A 25285-nucleotide genomic window follows, 5' to 3' on the forward strand; every position below is an offset into this window, starting at 1 on the left:
GGTCAGTAATACTAAATGCCCATGTTCTGCACACTTATAAGCCTTTTTGAAGTCAATAGGATTTATGAGCATGCAAACTAACTCAAGGCAGTAGCCTTAGTCAAAAGCAATCTTTAGTCAGGCAAATGTTTTCTTTTCAGAATGAGGCTCATCTAACATTTACTCATCCACAAATTTTTACACTGAGCGCCCTTCTGATGTCCCGATGGAAACACTTAATGCAGCAGCAGGGCTCAATCCATTTATCATTTTGAGCAGTACATTGCAAATTTCATGCTTTAACTTTTGGATAAAATTGTCTTATTATCTGCTCAAATATTCCAATCTTGGTTCCCACCGGTTAGATGTTAAGAGCGGGGGAAAATCCAAAACAAAACCTTTGCAGCGAGCCTGATGAAACAATGATTAGTATTAACTCGCATGTATATGCTTAATGGTTTCTAATGAATGGCCACAAAACTACCTCCCAATAATCAGGCATTTTAATTATGGCATGGCTTTTCCCCCAGCTCTGCTCAAGCCAGCAGTCCTTTAGGCTGCTGCAGCAAAAGAAGGCATTCTGTACAACGAGAATGGGGGAAGGGCTCTGCAAATGCAGTCTCTTTCTAGTTTCCTGATATTGGAAGGCGCTGCTGTTTCAATGCATCCGTGGTTGGCTCTCAATCCAAAGCAAAATGCAATTGTTGATGAGCTGCAGTCGCTGGAAGGAGGTTAAGCGGAGTGATGGGCGGCGGGGGCGGGGTAGCTGGAAAATAATTGTATTCTCACTGATATGTTCACGTGGTCCTTAAGTGCTTTTTTTTTTTTTTTTTTTGCTATTCCAGTTCAGTGCTCGCGGCAGTAAATCAGCTAGCTGGAAACAAAAGGGTTACAACTCCTTTGCGCAATAAATATCGAACTGTCCTACTTAAGTCATATTGTAAAAATGAGCAGAATATAAAATATGGGGGGTGGAGGGAGGCTGAGAAAGGGCGATTGGGCTGAATGCGGGTGGGGGAAGGGGAAAGGGTCTCTGTTCTCCTTTTTGCAAGCGTCGCTCAAAAGCCTTTCTCATCTGTATTATTATTATTTATTATTATTATTATTAAAAGGAGATCCGCAGGCAGCGCCGTCTTGTTGCAAAGATTCAGCGAGGGGCCATTCGGAGAAACGAGACGAGATTTTCAATGGCTCCTTGGAAAAAAAAATCACATAGGGAAGCCATTAGTTGTGGTTTTGCAAACAGCAGCAGCAGCAGCAACAACACACATACACACACAAATGAGTGGAGGAGTCTCCCTCTCGCTTCCCTGCAGGAGACACGGCTTCCGCTTCTCCTCACCCGCTTTGCTGCTCCTTTAATTTAAATAAAATGTATAGGCTAATGCCGTAATTGAAATGGGAAACATGATTTGTATCTTGCTGTAGCAGGAGGCTGCCTAGTGGAGCCCCCAGCGCAGCCGGGCGATTGCAAAATACAAGGCTTTTTCTATGTGTGTGTGTGTGAGCGCGCGCGTGCATTTCTCACCCCCCCCTCCGGCAGCCGAGAGGAGCAGCTGTCCAATCAGAGAGCCCGGTTTCATAAAAGCTGGCCTCTGATTGGACGGATGGGAAAGGGCATTGGGAACAAAGAAAAGTCCCTTTTCAGGTACGGAGTCTATGCTTGCTTCACACTCTCTGCTTTCTCTGCAGTTCTGATTTCTGCTGCTCGCTGCTCGCAGCTGAGCTGGTTTGTGCAGTGCGCTCTCTCATGTGTGCATGGCGAGAGGCTGTGTGTTTTGCAGGGATTTTTATTTTATTTTTTTAATTTTCAAAAAAAAAAAATCCTCTTTTTATTTTAAAGGTCCATGACATCTGGTGCTGTTTTCTTCCAACAAACACAACAACAAAAAAACCAAAAACCCATAAATCTTGTTGAAGAAATCTAGCCTCTCTCTTCTTTTTTTTAAATGTTTTTTTCCTCCCAACATAAAAATCGGCTGCAACCAAAACACACTCAATGCAGTTGTAGAAGGAAAAGGTCAACTCGATTCAATACAGACCGTAAGTACGGCTGCGTGGTGTCTCTCGATAGCACTTTAGAGGGGATATATATAAACATATACTGATATATATTTATATATCTTCATATGAAAGGGGAGTGAGTGTTAAGAAATGTGTGCAAGCTGGTGTATTCGGGCTTAGAAATAAAAACCCACGATCACGGTGAGGAATATTTAGGAGGGCTGAAAGCGTCGCACAAATCATCCTTAACGCACTGGAAGGGAGGGGGCGCGTTAAATATATTACCTTTTTTCTTGGAGGGGGTGGGTGTTACTGACCAAATAGGGAGAATAAAAATTGACATAATTATGGACCTTGCCTGTTATTCATACCTTCCCCCCTCCAAAAAAAAGAAGACCGGGAAGAGCTTGTGTTAAAATACACAACAAGCTCTCTTCTTTTTGGAGGGGGGGGGAATGTCCTTCTGTCACATTGGAACAAATGTTTGCAATGCTTAAAAGCGGGGCAGCCCGTGTGCTTTTGGCGCAGTGAGCCAGTCAAAAAACAGCCTCTTCTTCCCACCTCCTCCCGTGTAAAAAAGCAAATAAATAAAAACGCAACCCCCAAAACTGCCATGGCCCGATAGAGATCCGCGAAGTGGTTCGTTGCGCTGGCATTTTATTACAATGAAATAAAAATAGATCGCCTTGCAAAGGACCCTCCCCATCCTTGCAGTATTTTTGGGCTTCGTACATGCAAGCTGTGCCAGCCCTCGAGGGAAAGGGAGAGAAAAATCGACCTTATTTCCAAACCCCCCACCGCATTTCTTTCCTTTTTAAAGACCAGATCAGTATTTTCTTGATACGGTTGTCAACCCCCCCTTTTTTTTTTGTTCTCACGACGACCAATTGAGCCCTTGATCCTCACGTGATGTGAAAAGCTTGAACTGTAACAAAATCGCTCCTTTTAGGTGGTTGGTGGCTCCTTCTCCCTCGCCCATCCCCCGCTCTCCCGCGCCCTCCTCCTCCTTCTTGCCTGCTGCGTTCCTTCCTTCCTTCTTTCTTTCTCGCCTGCCTCTCTCTCTCTTTTTTTTCCACCCTTCCCCCTCCTCGAACATACATGCAACGCTCCGCTTTTCCAATCTCTCCGCAATTCATTACAGCTTTTAGCTTTCCAAGCGCCAGCTAATTAAAAAATACCCAGCCAAGGCGAGGAGGAGGAGGAGGAGGGGAATAAATGAAAACGATGAACCAGGGTTTGCTGGAACGATTCTGAAAAAGAGAGAGAGAGAGGGGGGAAAAAAACACCCCTCTGTCCTGAAAACAAGGTCGCCCATTTTTATATCTCTGGACTCTTAATTACTGAATTACCCACCACATGACTTACTCACGCCTGCAAACACCCAAACCCTGAAAAGCAATTGCAATCCGATTCCCCACCCCCTTTAAACTTTAAATGGTGGGAATATTTTGCTCACTTCTTTCTTTTTTTGCAAAGGCTCCCTTTGCATCCGCACTCCCACCAAATCTTCTGATAACTGGTTTATCAGGCTCTGCTTTTATTCCCTCCCTTTTCCTCTCTTTCCCTCCCCCCTTCCTTCTATCTCTCTCTCTTTCTCCCTCCCTCTTTCCCCCTCAAGTTAGTTCAAGAAGTCAGATCTGTCAGGACGGGAGAGGGGGGGGGGAAATGCCACTTCCCGACTAACAGGCGGAATCCAGCCCAGATTTTCAGTCCTCTCTTTGCCCCCCTCCCTCTCTTTCACTAATTTTCCCCGATGTTAGCACATTCTGCCTTGTAACAACCCGGACGCCTGTAGGTTTCTTTCATGGGATCATTACTTACTGATCAGGATGGCTGCAGAATCTGGAACTGAAGACGGGATGTGAAGTTCGAGGAAAACAATTTTGCAACCTTTTTAATTTTCTTTCTTTTTTGCTACAATCGCATCATCTTGGTGCTTTGCTCGAGCAAAGGAGGGGAGAAAAGGATTTTTCTTTTTCCTTTTTTTTAGGGGGGTGCTTGAGGGCTTCTGATGTTGTGAATGTGAAATGCTACCTTGCAAGCCTGTGAAGTTGTGAGCAACCAAATATTTTAAAGGAGGGAAAAAAACACCAAATCTCCAAAGAAAAGGTGGTGGTAGTTTTGTGTGTGTGTGTGTGCGGGGGGGGGGGGGACCTCTGTTTTCCCCCTCGTTGCCAAAGTGGAAATATGTTCCTCGACGATTACTCTGGCAGAAATGTTACTTTGCTTTCTTCTACGTGATCACTCGCTTTTTTTAAAGCAAAATGAAATGGGGGAGCTGACTTTTTTGCTGAGACCAGTGAGGAGAGAATTTTGATTTGCTGGCTTAATTTTTTTTTTAATAAAAAAAAATGATAAAGGATTAAAGGTAAGCAATGTACGTAATATGTATGTAAATATTTGGACACTCAGCCATTGGAAATGGGCAGATTCCTTTGAAAATAATTTTAGCCGAGCTGTGTCAAACACACACTCATTTGCGGTTAGAGGCCGCCTTGGAAGTAGATCATTTAAAGTGTATGTCTTAATCAGTTTCCTGTACAGTCAGTAATACTATATTTAACAGATGGAGCCGTGGGTGACCTAAGACGACATTAGGACCACTTTTAGAAATGTTATCTTCTGTGCATTTTAAACAGAAATGGTGCATTCACCTTCCCTCAGGTAAACAAAAAAAAGGCTAAAATGAATATGCACTTTCATTGGCTCTTTTTGTGTGTGTCAGTAACCTCCTCCGTCCCCGCCTCCCTCACAGAAACAAGATAATCTAATCTAGAGAAAAGTCACAAAACTTGAAGGGGGCTGGTTTAAAATAACAAAATTTTTGGAATGCATTTTGGGAGGGAAACTGCTCTCTCTCTCTTTGTGCCTAAGTGATCCAGAATCACATTCACTGCTTGGTGTGTTTTTTTGTGTGGATTTAAATCTGTCAACTTAAAAGGGTTTTGTTTTGTTTTTTGCTGTGGTTTTTTGTTTTTGGCACATGCCGTTTTAAAGATTGATCTTGGATGATGGGATGCAACTCTAGGGAAGATGCTCATTATCAAAGGCTTCAGTTTATCAGACCTCTTTAAAATTAATATATGGAGTGTCTTTTCTGTCTCCCTTGCCTCTATATTTTTAATTTTATTATATTCTGGTAACACCCAGCCAAGAAATATTCGACTTTTCCCCTTCCTCGCAGGAAAAGGTGGACCTGGACTTCAGGGTATCTACCCAAATATACCTGGGGAAGGAAGGCGAGAAGAATTACATTTTAAAAAGGCCCACGGAGATAAACGAATGTCCCCTCATCTCCAAAGGAAAGTTCGTCTGATTTTTACTCCAGAGGTCTCATATTCAGGATGTCATTGAACACTTCCGCTGCTGGCAAAGGTGTGGATCCAAACACGGTTGACGCTTATGACAGTGGTGATGACTGGGAAATTGGGGTTGGGAATTTAATCATCGATTTGGATGCTGATTTGGAGAAGGACAGACAGAAATTTGAGATGAATAATTCCTCGAGTTCCAAGGATTGTGGGGGTCTCGCTCCCAGTGGGGTGAACGCTACCTCCGCCTTAGCTGATGGCCTAAAATTTGCTTCCGTCCAGCCCCCCGCCCCGCAGGGGAATTCTTCACACAAAGAAACGAGCAAATCAAAAGTGAAAAGGAGTAAAACTTCGAAGGATGCTAGTAAATCTCTGCCTTCTTCTGCCTTGTATGGGATTCCTGAAATCAGCAGCGCTGGCAAGAGGCAGGAAGCCCAAGGGCGCTCAGGCGAGGCGGCTGGCATGAATTCAGCGCTGGGTCAAAGTGTGAGCGCCAACTCAAATGGCAATAACAACACCACCACCAGCAGCAACAACAACGGCAGCAGCAGCAGCAGCGCTATTGCTTCCTGTGGGAAAAATAATAAAGAGGAGAAGGCAGGTAAAGCCCAGGGCAGCAGAGGCTCCAAGCGGGATAAGGATGGAGGGAAATCCAGGAAGGACAAGCAGCTTGACCTGCAGCAGGGACACAACAACAACAACAACAACGGGAGCCAACCTCCCCCTGGGCACTTGTATGGCTTTGGGACCAAAGGAGGTGGCGTTGGGAGCAACAGCCCTTTCAACTGCGCCGCCTCCGCCGTGGGGGATGTGAGCAAAAGCGCCCCAGATTCAGGGTTAATGGGGAACTCTCTCTTGGTAAAGAAAGAAGAGGAGGAGGAGGAAAGCCACAGGAGAATCAAGAAGCTGAAAACAGAAAAGGTAAGACCATGTGCTTCCCCGCCCCTTCCTTGTTGTTTGATGAAACTTCCCACAACTCTTGCCCAGCTTCTGTTTGCATATAACATTTCAAACTCCCCTTCTTGGTTTTCCCCTGCCTCATCTTGGCACCCTGGAGTAAATCTTACCTGTTTGCGGTTTGTTTGGGTATTTTTGTTGTTGTTGTTGTTTCTGGGGGAAATACCAATGCATTGTGGTTCTTAATTTGTTTTGGCTTCGGCGTTTGTTTGAAATTGCATATCTGTTGTGTGTTTTTCATTGCTTACACTCAAAGAGGGAAAAAGTGGTGGTGTCCCTTCTGCTCAGGTGTCGAGAAATTCCTACCCCCACAACAGCAACAAAGGTTGCAGAGCAGATATTGGAATCTTCTAATGCCATGGGTTTGAAGGATAATCCCAAAGTGTTGTTGTATTTTTGTTTTTTGGGGAGGTGGAATAATAAGGTGGAGAGTCACTGCTGCTCCTACCAAAACCAGGAAGCCCTACATAATTCAGAAACTGCCATGAGGAGTGCTTTGTCAGCAGGCATGCAGTGTGCGGATAACCTGTTTGGAAGGAGGGCAGTGGGGGAGGGGGTCCGCGCTGTACCCAGATCTGTGTGTGCAAAACCCTCTTTTCCAAATATAGGAAAACATGTTGTCCTCTGCCTAGCAGCCTCCTTCTCTTATCTGCATTCTCAAGGAGTTCCTTCATGTGAGCTGCCTGTTTGTTGAGTCGTTGAAAAATGTGTGTGTGTTTTTCTCCCTCCCCACTGAAGTCTGAAGGATGTTCTCTGCGAAGGATAAATGGCTTTGCATTGTGAAGGGAGGTGGAGGGGACTGGCTTCTCTGGGCTATTGTTATTGCTCACTGGGGCAGCGTTTGGTGTAAGCAAGGATTGTTCTGCATCCAGAGGACAGAAGGTTCCTTTGTTATCTAGGGAGCTATTGTTGGCTTATAATTAAGAGTCAAATTAATTCTACAGGTTGCTTAAACAAAGACAACCCCTCCCCAACCCCCCAACCCTTTCCCCCACTCCAGAAAGAGCCCTGCTGGGTAATAGCTGGCGACATGATTGCACGCAATCATTCAGACATTATTCCCATTTCAAGTTTCAGAGCTGGAGAACTTTCTGCGTTGAGTGCACAAAAGTTGTGTACAGGTGTTCAGGAGCACTGGCTGTGTTGGGCCAGGTCTGTGACTCTTGTGCGGCGCATAATTCTCTAGAGAATCCTGTGCTTGTTAATTCCCCCCGCATCCCTAAGACATGGCTCAAAATGATCTCGCTGTAGCAAATGCCTGTTTGATTTTTTTTTTTGCAAATTACAGCTTGGACAAGATCCCATTTGCCTGCTACGTAATCTGCACAGCCTTCTTTCTCTCATTTAGAGTGTTGAGTTCTGGTTGTGTCCTCCTCCTTCGCTTGCAAACATGGCTCTGAATGGTCTCTGTGTAATTCTTTCCTAGCTGCAGATGTGTGGGGAGTTTGGGGGGAGAGAGAGACCCAGATTGGTTGACTTCCTAAAGTATAAAGTGCAGTCTGTGTTCTGGCTTAGTGAAATGCTTCTGCTGTGCTCTGAAAGCTGCCCTAAAATCTCAGGCTCCAGTGTTGTTGTGTGTGTGTTTTTTTATTAACTCAGTACAGTAGGCACTTGCTTTTGTTGCCAATAGCCTTCAAATTGCAGTTCTCTAATCTGCTTTAACTATCTAGATAAATTGCCCTAATCCAGTCTTCACAATGCTTGTGGTTAAGGAGTCAGAGCCATTTGATTGGATTCAGTGGATGGCTGGAATGTGGGAGGTGCTGCCCTTTGCTAACCTCCTTAGCCTTTTAATCTTTCAGCCAAATGTTCACATTCAACAATTTTGTTTAGCTGGCAATCTGAACATTTCAGTATCTCAAAGGCTGCTGTCATGGCAACAAGAGATTAGACAGTGGTGTGGTTTTCTCCCTCCCTCCCTCCCTCCTTCCCACCCCCCCCTTGTGTGTGTGTTCCTTTTCATTCCAGTCACACAGGAAATTATATGAGGAATGAATTCATATACAAGCAAAGTACATTTCAGCCAGTGTAATGTAAATGAGGTAATGTGTAAACTAGGAACAAACCTGTCTGGAGGAGCTGTTTTCCCCCCCCTCTCTCTCTCCTTTTGCCAAAGGAGCACTTCTTATTTCAGCACATGCCTTTATAGAATCGGTGGAGTTTGAATTACCAGTAACACCCACTGCTGTTGGCTCAAACTGACTTTAATGACTTCACTTGTTAGAGCCCTGCAGTGCTGCCCCATTGTCTGCCACACTGGTGTGTTGGCTTACTGTCTAAAAGCATCCTTCAGGTTTTTACTTCGGGGAGAAATTCCTTTCAATCAAATATTATGTGTCTGAATGTGAAACCTTGCTGCAAAAGGATGTGGCACTTTGTGGTGCTGTTTCCTTCTCCTCCCCTTTCTCTCTCTCTCTCTTTTTTAAAAAAGATAACCAAGCATAGCCCTTGCCGAGGAAAAAGAAGAAGATATATTTGGGAAATTAAAATCGAATCTTTCCTCTGTCCAAAGATGTAGTAGATACGTGACCAGCACACAAATAGCATCCCTCCTGGACTTGGCATGGATTTTCCAGCAGTGGGTGGCTGAATCCATTTCCACACTTAAACTGGCATCACCCTTTAAATAGGTTCTCAAATTTATTAATAACTGAATATTCAAAACCTTTGTCTTCTCGTCTGCGACAGCGCTTAGCTCTCTAAAAAGCAACAGCCACAACATGGAAAGCCGAGAGCAGATTCCCAAGAGGCACAATTGCTATTTAATTTTAACGTTTTGCTTAAAGAGTCTATTTGGGGGGTTTGCTTCTTCTGTTTCTATACTGCAGAAAGTCACACAAAATCACGCCCAACTGAATCCAGTGAGTGTTTTCCTCTCTCCTCTTAAGAGATGCCACTCCCTTGATGTGTAGGTAGAAGATGTGAGTATCTTGGAATTTAAAAAACGTCTGAGGTTACATATTTGTTCAGCCCATTGGGTGGTTAACACACCACCGACATGTGTAAATAAGTAAAACAATGGGAAAGGTTTGAGTGTCTAGTTGTGACAGGTAGGCCAAATGCTCATGTCAGGCTTGGAATGTTAAAATCTGGCCCCTTTCATCATTGCCAAATTTGTAGGAAGTTACAGAAATTGCCAATCAGCATGAGTGCCTCTTTCTTTTATGGTTTTATCAATTTCTGCTGCTGTTACCCTGTGAAAATTTTAAGTAGTCTTCAAGAACTTCCCGTTTGATTTATATGCTGTGTGTGCAATAATTGTTCATTGTGCACGTTTACCAAAACTGGTACAGTGTGTGTATAAAAACACACACCCTTAGCCTATTAACACGCAGTTGCTAGTGGCTGATTATTGTGGCCAGCTTTTCGCATTTTCTGTACCGTCCTGGGACACTTGACACGTTTTTCCTAAGAATATGTTTTGACTTAATGGCCTGGTTCGCACGTCATATTAAACCACAGTCAACGTTAAACTATGGTGTAATCTGAACCAGCTAATGTACAGTTCTCCAAAGTCCTCCTCTCTCGCTCCTAGAGCAATGAACCACAAGTTTTCTGCTCCAGGCGATCACAAGTGGTAGGCAAAGTTTCCTCTTTTCTTACTGCTTGCAATTTGTTTTTTTGGGGGGCAAACCCAAAAGCCCAGGTTAGGGCAACACAACGTTCTTGGGCGTCTTGGTTGGGTTGGTACCTCCAAGTGCATCGCAGCCAGGAACAAAACTCTGTGCACACCAGCAGCTTTAACGTGATTTGCAAATGCTAGACTATGAGTTTATGAAGATGTGTGTGTTTTAATATGCCGGCTAATGCTGCTGTTTAGGGACCATTTATTCACTGCCGGGAGAAGCAAGGGGCAGAAAGGTCACTGGTTGTAATTAAGGAACAAAGTCCATTGTTGCTGGACAGCAAACTGTTTTGAAAGCTACATAAGGGATTTAGCTGTCGAAAACATTGATAACTCTTGGGCGCTTCATAATCAGCCCTGCTCCGGGTTCTTAATGCTCTATAGCGCTGTCTAGTAGTGTGACGACGTTTTTTGGGGTCTAGGTGAAGAGGTGGTGGCCTTTGGCTGAGGAAGGCTTTCTGTATGAACCCAGTGACCTCTCAGGCCAGATTCATTCTGTATTGAATTCCTCTGCAAGGTTAAAGTAACACTGAAACAATGGGCCCTGAGACATGCATAAAGCGAAGCATCTAAAGGAATGTGGTTGTTGTGAACCACTTGGGGGGGGCATGTAAATTTTACACAGGACATTACTTAATCTTACCATATATTTTTTTAAAAAAACCAACAACTTCATGAATCTCCAGTAAAAGAAATGAAAGGAATTTAGGATGTGTTTACCTTCAGCTTGTTTTGCGTGCTTTAATTAGGAGTATATAAATACTTTTTTGAGCGAAGAAGCAGTATATAGCCCAATAAATGAAAACGCATTTTTAAAGTGCTAAGCAAAACTCTTGTGTAACCACAGAGGTGTTCAATAACCAGATTTGAAGTAACACGCAATGTACCATCTGTTCCCAGTTTGCAATATAAAAAAACATGAGTTGAACAAACGTGAGATTTGCTAACATTCCCCTCCCCCCACTTTATTATTATTTAAAACATTCACCTGTAACTTTGTAGAAAGGCAGTGGATTTCTAGAATACAAGAAAGCCAGGGACAATGTGTGCCCATACGTGTATTTCAAACCTCTATACTTTTAAGAAAAGCTTAGTTTTAGTTTAACGCTGAAGAATTGAGAACAGGCTCCCAACAAGGGCCAGCTTTTCAAAGATCTCATTATTTAGCAAGTGCTTGAATTATTCTGTCCATTCCCTCCCCGCCCCCCAGAGGCAAGAGAGAGGGAAAAAAGGGAAACAGGGGGAGGGCAGGAGGGAAAAACATTCCCAAAGGATAATTTTAGTAGGTTATTACCAATTACCTAATGGTATACATGATAAAAGCTGCTCACTGAAATTTCCAGGAAACAGACTCTTTAAGAAAGTTAACTGAAATTGTTGCATTAGGTGCAGAAAATCATTTGAAAGACAAAAGCTGAAATTTCTGAACTGTTAGGCAATAGGATTCTTGGCTGCAGACTGTGCACCTTGGAGAAAAAAAAAACATCTTCCTGCCTTTGTTTGAGGTCTGTTATTGAAGCTAATGACTGGTCTTGTGTTGCCTTGAGATAAATGGCATTATCTCTTGAGTAGGCTGACAGGAAACAGACATGTTAATGGTGAAGCTGCGGGGAGGATCTGCTGTAGTTCTGACAAAAGAGTTAAGCGTGGACCCCTGGTTGTGATCATTAACACATAATGCATTTCTGCTTTTTCTGGCAGGTCTGTGATAATTGGAAAGCTACTTTTTCCAACAATCACTTAAGCCCCCAAACCCATCTTCCAGCATATATCTCTGCCTGCAAAAAACTTGTGAGCCTTTTGTTAGAAAAAGAGGAACACTGTTTAAATATCAACAATTACATTCTGATATTTACAGGAGCCTTTTTAAAAAATAATAATAATGAAATGAACATACTGGGTTGGAGATGAAGCAATAGGTTTTTAGCAATTGGGAATGAGGCATTATAACATTGCATTGAAAAATGTGATGAGCCAGCTGGATTGTTATAATCTAGTCTAAAAGCCTCAACTGGGTGAGAACCAAGTTGTTGCCACATTGAAAACAAAACACACACACAAATGTGTGGAAATTACATTGTATTCTGAAGGGGTTAAGGGTTAGGGTACGTGAATTTCATGAAGATAAGACTCTGGAAACCTTTATGGGCAATGGTGGCACGACCCAGAAATCATAAATATTATATAGGTTCAAACTCTGATACTCTGTTGAAAATTAATCTAGATTAATTCCCACTCTTGAATCTGTATTTGAAATAATAAATATTGCTTAGAATTCCCGACTTAAAACGCCACTTGAAACGTTTACACTTTTTTTTTTAATTTTTGTTTAACATAAGCAAGCACTTTAGTAACAGGAAAAGCAAAAGATTTTTGAAGGATCCCCTTAACGCTAGAATCAGCAATGGATTTTTATTTTTATTATCCTGCTTTGTAATCTCCTCATTAGAAACTGCTGTTGGAGGGTCAAGTCTCTTCCATAGAATTGTAGAGTTGGTAGGGACCCCTAAGCATGGCTGTCAACGTTTCCCCTTTTTAAAGGGAAATTCCCTTATTCTGAATAGGATTCCTCGCAAGAAAAGGGAAAAGTTGACAGCTATCCCCCTAAGGATTATCTGGTCCAACCCTCTGCAATGCAGGAATATGTACCTTGTCGCTTGCAGGGATCAAACCTGCAACCTTCAGGAGAAGCCATTTCACTGAAATAAGAAGTCTGAGGTTCTCTGTCCTTTCTATATACAGTGGTACCTTGGTTTTAGAACAGCTTAGTTTATGAACAAGTTGGAAATAGAACGCTGCAAACCCTGAAGTATCGTACTTTTCCGTGTATAAGACAAGGTTTTTTTCTTTAAGAATTATGCTAAAAAGTGAGGGTCGTCTTTTACATGGATAGGCCATAGGGTGGACGTTTGATTGTTTGGTTCCGCGGCTGTCAGTGGCTATTGGGCGCATTATTGGTTGCAGCGTCAATGGCTGGTGTTGATTGGCTGATGCTGCGGCAGTTGGGTGGGCGATTGGCAGCTTATGCTGGCGATGGGACAGACGAGAGGTGTTTTTTTGTAGGCTAGTGGGTGAGTGATTTTCGGCAATCCCCTCTAAAAAAACCTCAACAACCTGGATAATCCCCACTCCCCCCAAAGCTCAACAACTTTGGGCAATCCTCCGCAAAAAAGCTCAATAACTCTGTGCCATCTCCCCCCATTTTCTTAAATTTGAGTCCCCCAAAATAGAGGGTGTCTTATACATGGGGAGCGTCTTATAGACGGAAAGGTATGGTAGGTGTTCCGGTTTGTGAACATTGCCCTGGAACTTTGCCTTCCTGTTGAGTGTGTTCCATTTGTAAATTGAGTTTCTGCTGTTAATCAGAGAATCTGCTGTTAATCAGTTTTGTTGACTGTCGGCTGTTCAGTCCCAAGCACTGATGCAACACTGAGATGATATTTGGACCTTTTGTCTTTGCTATCTTGTTGTGTTTTTGTGGTTTTTTCAGTTTTTTGACTGTGACTTGTTCTTCGTTTTATGGGACTGACTTGTGACTGTGGTTTGTGACTTCGTTTTTGTGATATGTTTTTGTGACTCTGTGGAGCCCAGTTCAGCTACTGATTGATTGATTGTGTGACTGCAGAAATGGATAAAAGCCCCTCATCCAAACAATGATTAGCAGTGCATGTAAGGAAAAAATAATTTTAATTTTTATCATCTACAGTACTGTCTTATTTATTTTATAGTACAGTACATTGATGATTGCTTTCATTTTATGGATCAATGGTCTCACTAGATAGTAAAATTCATGTTCAATTGCTGTTTTAGGGGTTGTTTTTAAAAGTCTGGAATGGATTAATCCATTTTGCATTGCTTTCTATGGGAAAACACGCCTTGGTTTTAGAACACTTTGGTTTTGGAACGGACTTCTGGAACGGACTAAGTTTGAGAACTAAGGTACCACTGTATTGCACCACTATTGTGAAGCATCTCAACATCACCATTAAACACAGGTGCACTGCATTCAGGTGACGAAGCTTTCAGTATGGACTAAATATCTGTGTCAGGCAAAAGGGGCTCAATACTAGAATTTGCTTCTGACCAATCCGTTTCTCTGGAAAGAGAATATGTAGGCTACAGCAAAGAGTCAGCTTGCGAGACCAGCACACTGCCATAGCTGCTAAATAATGGACCTTGATGAGCCATGCCAACAGACTCATGCACAAATTCTGACGTATAAGCAGCAATAAAAGTCTTATATCATTCTTTAAGCAGTGTGACAGCGCATACAGAATGGCAAGTTATACATTTATAGAGCAGTTTCTTAAGTGTTCAAAGCACTTCATATTTATCAATCTCAATAATCCTTATAACTGCAATAGAGGGCAATGTTATTATATTACAGGTGGAGGTCTGAGGCTAAGAAATTGCAGTTTGTCTTTAGCTACCCAGTGGCTTGGTTCACACATGACCCTAAACCAGGCTCTCCCAAACTTGGGTCTTCAGCTGTTTTTGGACTATGTCTCCTATTGTCCCTAGCTAGCAGGACGAGTGATCAGGGATGATGAGAATTGTAGTAAAAACAACTGTAGGCCCAGGTTTGGGGAACCCTTCCCTAAACTATGGCTAAGTTACTGAGTCAGGGACTGACGCTCAAATTACACCATGGTTTATTAACCATGGTTTGGTTTAATCATTGATGTGGGACTGAGACCAGTGATTAAAGGCTCAGCTGAAATAGGAACACCCGGTTCATACCTCATACTATGAACTCATTCAGCTTACAGCTTTTTAATTGGAATCAAATCTTCTGGGAAGTTGTGTTATACCAAGTCAGACCATCAAGCTCAGTATTGTCTACACACTGACAGGCATTTGCGGACAAAAGTCTTTCTCAGGTCTATCTGAAGATGTAATGGATTGAAGTTGGGACCTTTTGCATCCAAAGGATGTGCTCCACCACAAATTAGTCCATTGACTAATTCCCTGATTCCCTATTCACAGACATTGTTCAGGATCCTGGTTGGACACAAATATGCAGTGAAAGAATGTGGAGGTTGAGAGAAACCCTTTGGCGCCTCTTTGGAAAATCTCAGATGAATTATTCTGCTAGCATCTGCCCTCCCTTTGTATCTGCATGTTTTGCTGTTCATGCTGCATGTGATCAAGCCAGCTGATCAAGATTTCCTTCCCTTTTAAAAGAATAAATCAAGATGTAAGATTGATCATGTTGTAATGTCCTGCTATGATCCATTGGGCTAGGGATGTGGGGCATAATATTGAGATTGAATTGTGGAGGAAACTCTGGAAACCGAATTTGAAATTCACAGTGTGTTATGCCCTGGATGAAAATTTTATGAAAATGATCCATAGATGGTATCTGACATGAAGCAAATTGGGAAAAAATGTATAAATCTGGGTATCGATTGGGAATGTGAAGAAGCTGAAGGTACATTTTACCATATGTGGGGTGGACTTGTAGAGTGGCTAAGGATTGTTGGGAGATGGTAAAGAAAAAAATTATAGTAACTCCTCCCCCAAAACCCTAGAAGCGTTTGTTTTAGGGATAACTGGGATGGATGTTCCCAAAAGGCAGATGAACTTACTCTTCTATGCCATGATGTCAACAAGAGTACAGTGGTGCCTCGCAAGACAAAATCTATGCCATGATGTCAACAAGAGTACAGTGGTGCCTCGCAAGACAAAATTAATTCGTTCTGCGAGTTTTTTCGTCTTGTGAATTTTTCATCTTGCGAAGCACGGTTTCCCATAGGAAATGCATTCACGGTTTCCCATAGGAATGCATTGATGGTTTTAAGAAAAAGGCGCAAGACGTTTTCGTCTTGCGAAGCAAGCCCATAGGGAAATTCGTCTTGCGAAGCAACTCAAAAAACAAAAAAACTCTTTCGTCTTGCGAGTTTTTCGTCTTGCAAGGCATTCGTCTTGCGAGGTACCACTGTACACTATATGTGTACAAATTGCGAGATGAGGTGGTACCAACAAAAGAAGAGTGGCAGTTAAAATTGACGGAATGTGCCAAATTGGAAAAATTTAACCATGAAAATTGGATATCAAGAAGAGGCCGTTTTTAAGGAGGATTGGAAACCTTTCATAGACTATCTAAAGAGTTATTGTAAACATGTAAAAACGCAAGTAGGGTTTGAATGAAGAACAGCAGTAAAATAAGCAGGAAGGATAGGGTACAGATTAATTATAACATGCAGCAATTTTAGAAAATATGGGGAAACTGCAGAGGGATGAAGGGGAAGTCAAATGATAAATGAATATTAATTGGAAATATATATTGTGTATTTAATTTGTAAACTTCTGAAATTTATAAATAAAATCTTTTTCAAAAGATCATGAAGTAACATTGGCAATAATGATGAGAATGTTAAGTCAGGGTTTGATGACAACCTTCCCAATAGTTTGCCTCAAGATGGGATGCTCTGTGCCCTTGGAACTTGTACTGAAAACCAATTTGGTGAAAGGAGGAAAACACAGCCCTGCAGCCAGTGAACCATCTTGTAGAGCATTCTGTTCCCAAGAGCAACCCGCTAAGGCCATTGTAAAAAGACAGCAGCACATCTCAACATTTCAGAGTCGGAGAAATACTGGCAGCTTTCGCACGCAACAATATGCCAAGGTTTAATAAACCACACTGGGCACCAGCTGTGTGCTAGTGCACACAAACCCGATTTGCTGAACCACAGTTGCTTAAACAAACCAGCTTAGTGTGATATCTGAACCAGGATCATGGTTTGTTGCTCCCTAACAAGCGAGGATTGTTTACCAGACTTAACACAAGGTTTGCTGTTGGCCCACAAACAGCGTTTGAAATTCGCAAGGCGCATTTTGCACCTATCAACCACTTGTGATGAAGTGAAGGTGTCTGGGTGCCAGGATGACGCCTGACATCACCACTATCTGGAGGTGCATGCTTGGAGATCCATGGATCTTACCAGTTTTCACACACTAATACCCAATCCTGTAGAAATCTAACACTTATATTTTATCTGCCCAATCGGAATGAATTTCTGGAACGAAATTGCTTTTTCACAGCAGGAGCAGTCACCATTAACAAAAAGAGGTTGGAGTAGGCCAATATATGTAGACTATCCCTGGATCAAGTGTCTCTTCTTCTTTAAGTTCTGAACGTTCTTAACCTAGCTGAAGGTTGTCATCTGAACTAGCCAGATGTTTTAACTGAGAATCAATCACAGTCAGTCCATCATTTGAAAAATAAGATTTTTGAGCCATAGGGCCCCCAAATGGCAACTAGACATCCTGTTTTGGCTACTGCAACCTTGGTTTAAGGAGCCATTGGGCACCTAGCTTTTATATCTTGAGTTTCTATCACTGGTAACAAAGCCCAAAGTTCCTTCAGTGTAAGTGTAGCTGGGATTTTGTGCCTCATAGTCTATAATTTTGAACAACCTTACAGTGACCCATCCGACATTTTGCTGCCAACTTACTCAGTTTGGAGAGATGATCCTACCATCTTGACTACTTTGGAGTTTAACACAAAAGTGGTTTCACTGCAAGCTTGTCCTTGATTCTAGATAATTTTTAATAGTTAAGTTGTTTGGCCAGCTTTATCGGTAAATGTTGGACTGTGTTTATAATGCATCACATTGTGTCATTTTTGATACAGTGAATGAGCCCTTGGTTCTCATGCTATTTCCTTCTCCCTATCCCTTTCAGGTAGGTGCAAATAATTGCATTAAAAATGGACAAACTATAATTTGGCCTAAAACAATATGGTTTGTCCACTTTGAATGTATTGACAATGTATTATGGTTTGCTGTTAACTCCAGAAGTCAGAGGGAAAAGCAGGCGGGGACAGGTCATCCCCAAAGCCCTAAACTATGGTTTGGCATTACTCTGTAGATCTCCTGCGCAGTGGATCTTCAGTCAAGGCAATTGAAATCAGCAACTGGAAACTTCAAGTGGAGAAGTTTTCCATTTCCACTTCAGTTGTTTTCTAAATGAAAGTGCAAACCAATTAGTTGATGCAACCATTAAAAGACATTGATTTACAACTTGCAAAGTCAACTTTATCTCATTGTGTTTAATACATGGGTCATAAAATCAGTAATGAGAACATACAAATGTAATCTTTAACTTGTTTGTTTACATGCCTTGTTGTCTCAGGCTCAGAGCATTGGATTTGGACTGGAGAGGCTTTCAGATAAGTTTACGTAGAGTTGAAACAATAGTGACCTCTAGTTAGTTATTATCTTGGGAGCTTGTGTCAGGCAAATATTGGGACATTCCCAAACTCTGGTGCAAAGGCAAAATAAGAGGATGAAAAGAGCCTTTTTGCATTAGATGAAAAGTTCATTTAGTTCGGTATTCTGTTCCCCACAGTGACCAGTTTGGTGCCTCTGGGACATCTTTTATTTATTTATTTCCCACCCATCTTGCTGGGTTTCCCCAGCCACTCTGGACGGCTTCCAAAATAAGATTAAAAATACATTAAAATATCAGTCATAAAAAACTTCCCCAAATAGGGCTGCCTTCAGATGTCTTCTAAATGTCAGATAGTTGTTTATTTCTTTGACATCTGATGGAAGGGCGTTCCACAAGGGCGGGCGCCACTACTGAGACGGCCCCCTGTCTAGATCCTTGTAACCTCAATTCTCGCAGAGAGGGAACCGCCAGAAGGCCCTCGGAGCTGGACCTCAGTGTCCGGGCTGAAAGATGGGGATGGAGACACTCCTTCAGGTATACTGGGTCGAGGCCGTTTAGGGCTTTAAAGGTCCGTACCAACACTTTGAATTGTGCTCGGAAGCGTACTGGGAGCCAATGAAGGTCTTTCAGGACCAGTGTTATATGGTCTCGGCGGCCACTCCCAGTCACCAGTCTCGCTGCCACATTCTGGATTAATTGTAGTTGCCGGGTCACCTTCAATGTGGAGGTGGAGCTTAGCGCACTCATCCCTGCTTGCATGCAAGGTTTACACACCAGTACTGTGCCTGAATAGGACTTAGTTTTCTCAGAAACTACCAGCCCCAGTTTATGGAAAGTTATGGAGCCTAGTTTTCAAATATGAATGATCTTAGATACAGGTATAGGGAGAGCCAATAATAATTCTATCATTTCTGTAAGAAGCAATACTTTTGCAACACACAGTGGTACCTTGGTTTACAGCCATAATCCGTTGTGGAGGTCTGTTTGTAAACCAAAACAGGTTGTAACCCAAGGCACACTTTCGCCAATGGGGCCTCCCCCCAAAAATAGTTTGTAATCCCAAAAAAATTGGGTTGTAATCCAAAAAAAAAGGTTGCAAACTGGGACACGCACTTCCGGGTTTCACGTGTTTGTAATCCAAAACGCATGCAAACCAAGACGTATGGAAACCAAGGTACCACTGTATACAGAACTCCTCATAATGTTAAACATAGACCTGAAAATACTTAAGTGAAGACATTTGAGGGTTTGGGTTGTGGTAGCAGGAGTGTGACACCCAACTTTGCTTCTTTTAATCATGTTCAGGTATGTTAGTGTTGGAGTGTTGAACTGATACCTGGGATAAACAGGATAAAGGCCAGTGAACTCAATCCTGATCAGCCCGAGCTTCTGTTGGCAGGTGATTTGTGTGGTTTAGAAGATGATGTGCATCATTTTTTTGCTTGAGGCTGCTCTCTCCCCTTAAGAATCCTGTTCATGTCCTAGGGACAAAATTAGATTCGGCCCAACCTATGGAGGTCTTGTGACATGAAGCACTTTGCAGTCGCTTATGTTGTTGTGTTAGCTGTAGTATCTCCTAGACTGGGCATGTCCAGCTTCCAAGAGACTGCGATCTACTCCCACTATAACAATACTGGCAGTGATTGACCAAGTTGTTGTGCTTTTTTGGGGGGGGGGGGCGAACAGGATCTCACAACTGACTATGGATGCCCCACGATTGACCGCTTGGACATCCCTGTCCTAGACAGAAAGACAATCTTTCTAGTAGCACCATGCTTGGAATTTTGTGCTGTGTTGTGTGTGAAAATACACTTGAAGATGGTCTGGAAGCTACATTTAGCGCAGAAAATGACAGCAAGGTTACTAACAGGGACCAAATGCATCTTGCCAGTCTGAAATTCCTGTACTTTCTGTTTCAAGGCCCATTTCAAGATTCTGCTTTTAACTTTTGAAGACCTAATAGGCTTCAGAGCATCAAGGACTACCTCTGACTATACACATCTCCCTGGGTAATAATAGGATCCTCCTCAGAGGTAATTCTATGGGACTCTGTGTCAGGTGGCGCTGTGGGTTAAAGCCTCAGCGCCTAGGGCTTGCCGATCGAAAGGTCGGCGGTTCAAATCCCCGCAGCGGGGTGCGCTCCCGTTGCTCGGTCCCAGCGCCTGCCAACCCAGCAGTTCGAAAGCACTCCTGGGTGCAAGTAGATAAATAGGGACCGCTTACTGGCGGGAAGGTAAACGGTGTTTCCGTGTGCGGCTCTGGCTCGCCAGAGCAGCGATGTCACGCTGGCCACGTGACCCGGAAGTGTCTCCGGACAGCGCTGGCCCCCGGCCTCTAGAGTGAGATGAGCGCACAACCCTAGAGTCTGTCAAGACTGGCCCGTACGGGCAGGGGTACCTTTACCTTTTACTGTGTCATCTAAATTAGGCAAGGTGGAATAGGGTCTTTTCTAGACATCTGTTTTTGGAATTTAGTCATCGAGGAAACTTGTTGACTTTAAGTTTCTAGAAATATGCTTATATCTAGCTTTTTGAAAGCTATTATGTCATTGCTTTCTATTATGATGCAATATTACTATTAGTAGTATTTTAAATGTAAACAACTTATGGAGGTTATATAACTTATACAGCCAGATGGGCAAGGTATAACTAATAAAATTAATAATAATAAGAAGTATATAAATACATTGAATGCATGAGCAAAAATTGCAGATTAACTTCTCTGGTTGTATAAAAACTCTGCTTTGTTGCAAACTAATACATTGTAATGGCATATAATGAGAATATTGCATGATGGATTCTTTTGTGAATTTCTAAATGGAAACCTTGATTTTAAATCAGTGATTGAAACCAGTTTTTTCTCTCTCTTGGTGATTGAAACCGATTCCCTTGATTGAAATGAGCGCTCACTACATAAACTTATATTTTATTTAGGTTTATGCTCCTGTCCATTATTTGCACAGTGTTAGTTTAAAACAGATGCCGACAATAAGCCGTTATTATTTTGAATTAGATGCATCCTTTAATATAACTAATGGAAAATCAGTAGTTCTGTAAAGCCATGAATTGCTACTTAAACATATAGGAAAGCCAGTTTAAATCGGCTCCTTTTTCTTTTGCTGACTTGTTTTTCCTAATTGCTGGGCTTGGAAGAAGGCACTTTAGATTTGAATGCAGGGTTGTAAATCTATTCCTAGTGACTTGAAAGACATTTGGCTTGTAATTTTGAGTTGAAAGGCTATTCAGGAGGTGGGAGTTAGCGCTTCTCTCCTGAATCCAAACCTATATTGAGTTTTACTCAAAATAGGTTTGTCAATGGAAGAGTGAAATTGTGTGTTGTCCTGAAGCATAAAAGCTGACTTAGGAACAAAGGCTCTTCATACCATACCCATAATTCTGGTGCCTCTTGGTTGATTCCCATAACTAGAAGCCTCCCATCTCATGATGAACTCCACATGGAGATGAGTTTTGGCAGTGGTCCAAGTGGCATTCAGACGGAGCGTTTGGCAAGCCTCCGAAATCAGGCATGCGGAGCTCATGTCAGCTTGCAGCATGCATATGAAGTTAGACACGTCTTGCAACCTATTTTGACACGCAGCTGGCTGAGAGATGGCTTGAGAGAGAAACCCTGTAGACAGGAAATACATGGTTCTGGGATTCCACGTTCAGCCTTCTAAATAAATGGGAGATGGATTTAATCCAGGAGTAGGTAATATGATGCACTTCAGATGGTGTGGACTCAAAGATCCCTTTAGCCAGCGTGGTCACTGCTCAGGAATCATAAATTTTTAGCATTGGAAGACCCATCTGGTCCAGCCCCCTGCAATGCAGGAATCTTTAGCCCAATGTGGGGCTTGAACCCACAATTCTGAGATCAAGAGTTCCATGCTTTACCAACTGAGCTATCAGGCTGGATGGGAGCCTCTGTCTCTTGATATAATCTGTTGGCCACACCTGATTGGCTCCTCTTGGTTTAATATGTGTCCTTGTATATAATCATCTCACATTTTCAGCATTTAAACAGTTTAAGCGTTTAAGCATTGGTATGGCGTAGTAGTTGTTGTGCAGCGCTAGGGCTGGGGAGATCCGAATTCAGATCCCACTCACTGGGTGACCTATAGCCAGTCTCTGTAGTTGTAGATAAGCAGGAGAGCAACCATGTATGGAATTATGAGTTCCTACAAGGAAGGGTGTGATTAAAATAAAATAACAGGTGCCTCTAATTTTCACTAGTAGATTGACAGTAGCGATGAATAAAGGATAACTTGAACCAAGTCTTCTGTTTCTAAGGATAATGCTTTGCAAATCATTTTACTGGGTGCATTGGGGAGGATTGCAGTCAAATTACCGGTACTGAAAATACTCATCCTGGTTTTTTACCATCTATTCCCCCTGTTTTGTTCTCTGTATGAATGGTGTTTGCTTTAAAGATCCCTGCCAACTATGTATTCCTGCCTCCTGGGAATCTTCATTGTCAGCTAGTAACATGAAGGAAATGGTCCACAGGGATGCTTAAGCCTATTCCATATGAATTCAGCTTAAAGTAATGTATATATATTTTAAAGGAGAATCTATTTATTTTGTTTTGCTTGGTAGTTTTAGAAAGCTGATATTTAAGTTGTAGAATTGGCTCTTGTTAAGCAGGAAGCAGATGGCATTGTGCCACAAAGTATAATTTTACTTAAAAAGAACTTTAAAGGTTTTGATGTTTTTCTTTTCCCTCTTATTTCCCCGATGGCTTCTTTTTATTGAAGGGTAACTTGAGGAGACCTGGTAGCAATTTTATTGCCTTCCCATGACAGCTTCAAATAATAGCATGGTCTTTGGTTGCCAGTCAATTCTGTACCAGTCAGCTTGATTCTGGTTTTTATCATGTCGCAATAGACTATTAAAAAGTATATGCTAGTAGTTTTCTTGAAGAATCTGACTGTATTTTTACGCTTCTGCTAGCTTCTGCTAGAAGACTAAGCTCTTCAAATGGCCTTCTTTTGTCCCTTTGATTAAAGTAAACACATGGGTTTTTAAAAGACGAGTTTCCCCCTAGGTGGTTTTCTTAGAACATCTGGTGTCACTAGCAGTTCATGGTACATTTTGCATTTGTACACCCTCATATTAGCTATTGATTTCATCTCTCTCTCTTTTAAAAGAACCCCATTCTTAGTCACCTCTTAGAAACCACTTCTGTTTTCTCCAGCTACATTACACAGCTATACAGTGGTACCTCGGGTTAAGTACTTAATTCGTTCCAGAGGTCCGTTCTTAACCTGAAACTGTTCTTAACCTGAAGCACCACTTTAGCCAATGGGGCCTCCTCTTGCCACCGTGCCGCTGGAGCATGATTTCTGTTCTCATCCTGAAGCAAAGTTCTTAACCTGAAGCACTATTTCTGGTTTAGCAGAGTCTGTAACCTGAAGCGTATGTAACCTGAAGTGTATGTAACCTGAGGTACCACTGTATCATGAGGAGGAAATGCCATGCCTCATCCCTAAGAATTTAATAAATTTGCTTTTTCCTTTACTTCAGTTTGTAGGAAAAGTAAAACGTGCGCACACACAAACTATTTATAACCTCCTTTCAAAATATAGCTCTTTTGGATTTTATATCACCTTCTTGGCTGATATGCATGGGTGACTCATATTTAAAGCAATAATGTTTCGACAGGAAAGTTTGGGTTTTTAAGTTTTGTCTTCAGTGTAAAATGTTTGTTGACATTCAGCTTGCCGCAATACATGGATAATGCAATCAAATCCAGTAGCTTTATGGTAGTCTCTTAACAACATTACTTGTACGTCTATGAGGTTTATGTGTTCTATTTCTTTCCTTTTAAGATAAGAGAGAGAAACAAGTTGATCTCTTTGATGGAAGGAGCAAAAAGTAATCCAGGTTTGGCATCCTTCCTCTGGTGGAAGCGTTCCAGGGCTAGTCCTTCGGGACGTTTTGTTCTTTTTAAAATGCACACACAGAAAAGCTCCCATAGAATATATTGACGAATGTCTACTCCTTGCCCTTAATTACAGTTACTTGACGTACACTTGGACGAGGAATGTGATTCATATTTTTGGAAAGTGTAGTATCAGCTGTAGATACCTTCTAAATTACTAAATCGTGGTGGTATTCTAATATAAAGCAATGACCCGTCTTTCCAATTGAGCAGTGCTACTAGCCATGCATGGAAACAGGATAGGCTTGCAGTGCAGATCTGGAATAACAAGACTGTTCTTTTAAGGAGAGCAGACCATATCCAATGTATGCAGGCTTGCATGCGTCTCCCTCTTCGTAGAAATCTGCATGAAGCACCCTATTCAGCATGGTGTATGTTAAGCGGGTATACTGCTCCTGTTGTTCTCTGGCTCAGAAAGCCTCCATCTTCTTTGTGTGGTCTCCTGCCAGTCTGGTTTTCTCAATTCAGTATTCTACTGAGACTGCTTTGTATAAACTCGGCAACGGCCCTCTGTATCAGTCTTCGCCAACAACCTGGAATTCTCCAGATGTTTCGGACTACCAGCTCCCACCGACGTCAGCCAGCATGGGGGGCTGTGCATAATGCTTCCATGTAAAGGGATTTCTTTATTCAGCTGGGCAACTCAAGCTGTCTGCCCAACATAATTGAGCTCTGTATCCCAGTGTCCCTTTAGACTGCCAGGGTTGAATTGGCCCTGAAGGCATTTGGAACACATTTGCCTTCGGATGACAATTGCTTCGATCTTGTGCCACCTCTGTGTCCCTTAACATTGTCCACATTAATCTTCATTTGTGAAAACCGCTTCTAGTCAGGAACTACAGTGGTACCTTGGTTCCCAAATTTAATCCGTTCCGGAAGTCTGTTCCAAAACCAAAGCGTTCTAAAACCAAGGCATGCTTTCCCATAGAAAGTAATGCAAAATGGATTAATCCGTTCCAGACTTTAAAAAACAAGCCCTAAAACTTGCACTGATGATAGTCATTGTTTGGATGGGGGGCTTTTATCCATTTCTGCACCCAGATTAATCAATCAGTAGCTGAACTGGGTTCCACACAGTCACAAAAACGAAGTCACAAGCCACAGTCACAAGTCAGTCCCATAAAAGGAAGAACAAGTCACAGTCAAAAAACCTGAAAAAGCCACACAAACAAAAACGCAAAAACAAAATAGCAAAAACAAAAGCTCCAAATATCATCTCTGTGTTGTGTGGGTGCTCAGGACTCAATAGCCGACAGACTCAACCGGAAGCCTCTGATTTTCAGCGGAAGACTCA

At 42.3% G+C, this 25285-nt stretch overlaps 1 protein-coding gene across 4 annotated transcripts in view; it reads left to right on the top strand.

Annotated features, from left to right (window-relative positions):
• Nucleotides 1-1630: 1630 nt before the first annotated feature.
• ZNF608 (zinc finger protein 608) overlaps nucleotides 1631-25285 on the top strand; it is a gene marked incomplete at its 3' end in the record, with an annotated part of 122009 nt that continues 98354 nt past the window's right edge. The window contains exons 1-2 of one of the 4 annotated variants that reach the window (XM_083403641.1): nucleotides 1631-2022; nucleotides 5168-6215. In XM_083403641.1, the coding sequence (XP_083259767.1) occupies nucleotides 5328-6215 (888 nt within the window). In that variant the 5' untranslated portion in view covers nucleotides 1631-2022; nucleotides 5168-5327. Of the gene's footprint in view, nucleotides 2023-2934; nucleotides 4352-5167; nucleotides 6216-25285 lie in introns of those variants that run through there. The other 3 variants (XR_014503039.1, XM_083403642.1, XM_083403640.1) reach the window with 3 other exon arrangements.

The sequence above is a fragment of the Podarcis tiliguerta genome, assembly GCF_965153285.1.
Source record: "Podarcis tiliguerta genome assembly, chromosome: 11".
NCBI classification, from domain to species: Eukaryota; Metazoa; Chordata; class Lepidosauria; order Squamata; family Lacertidae; genus Podarcis; species Podarcis tiliguerta.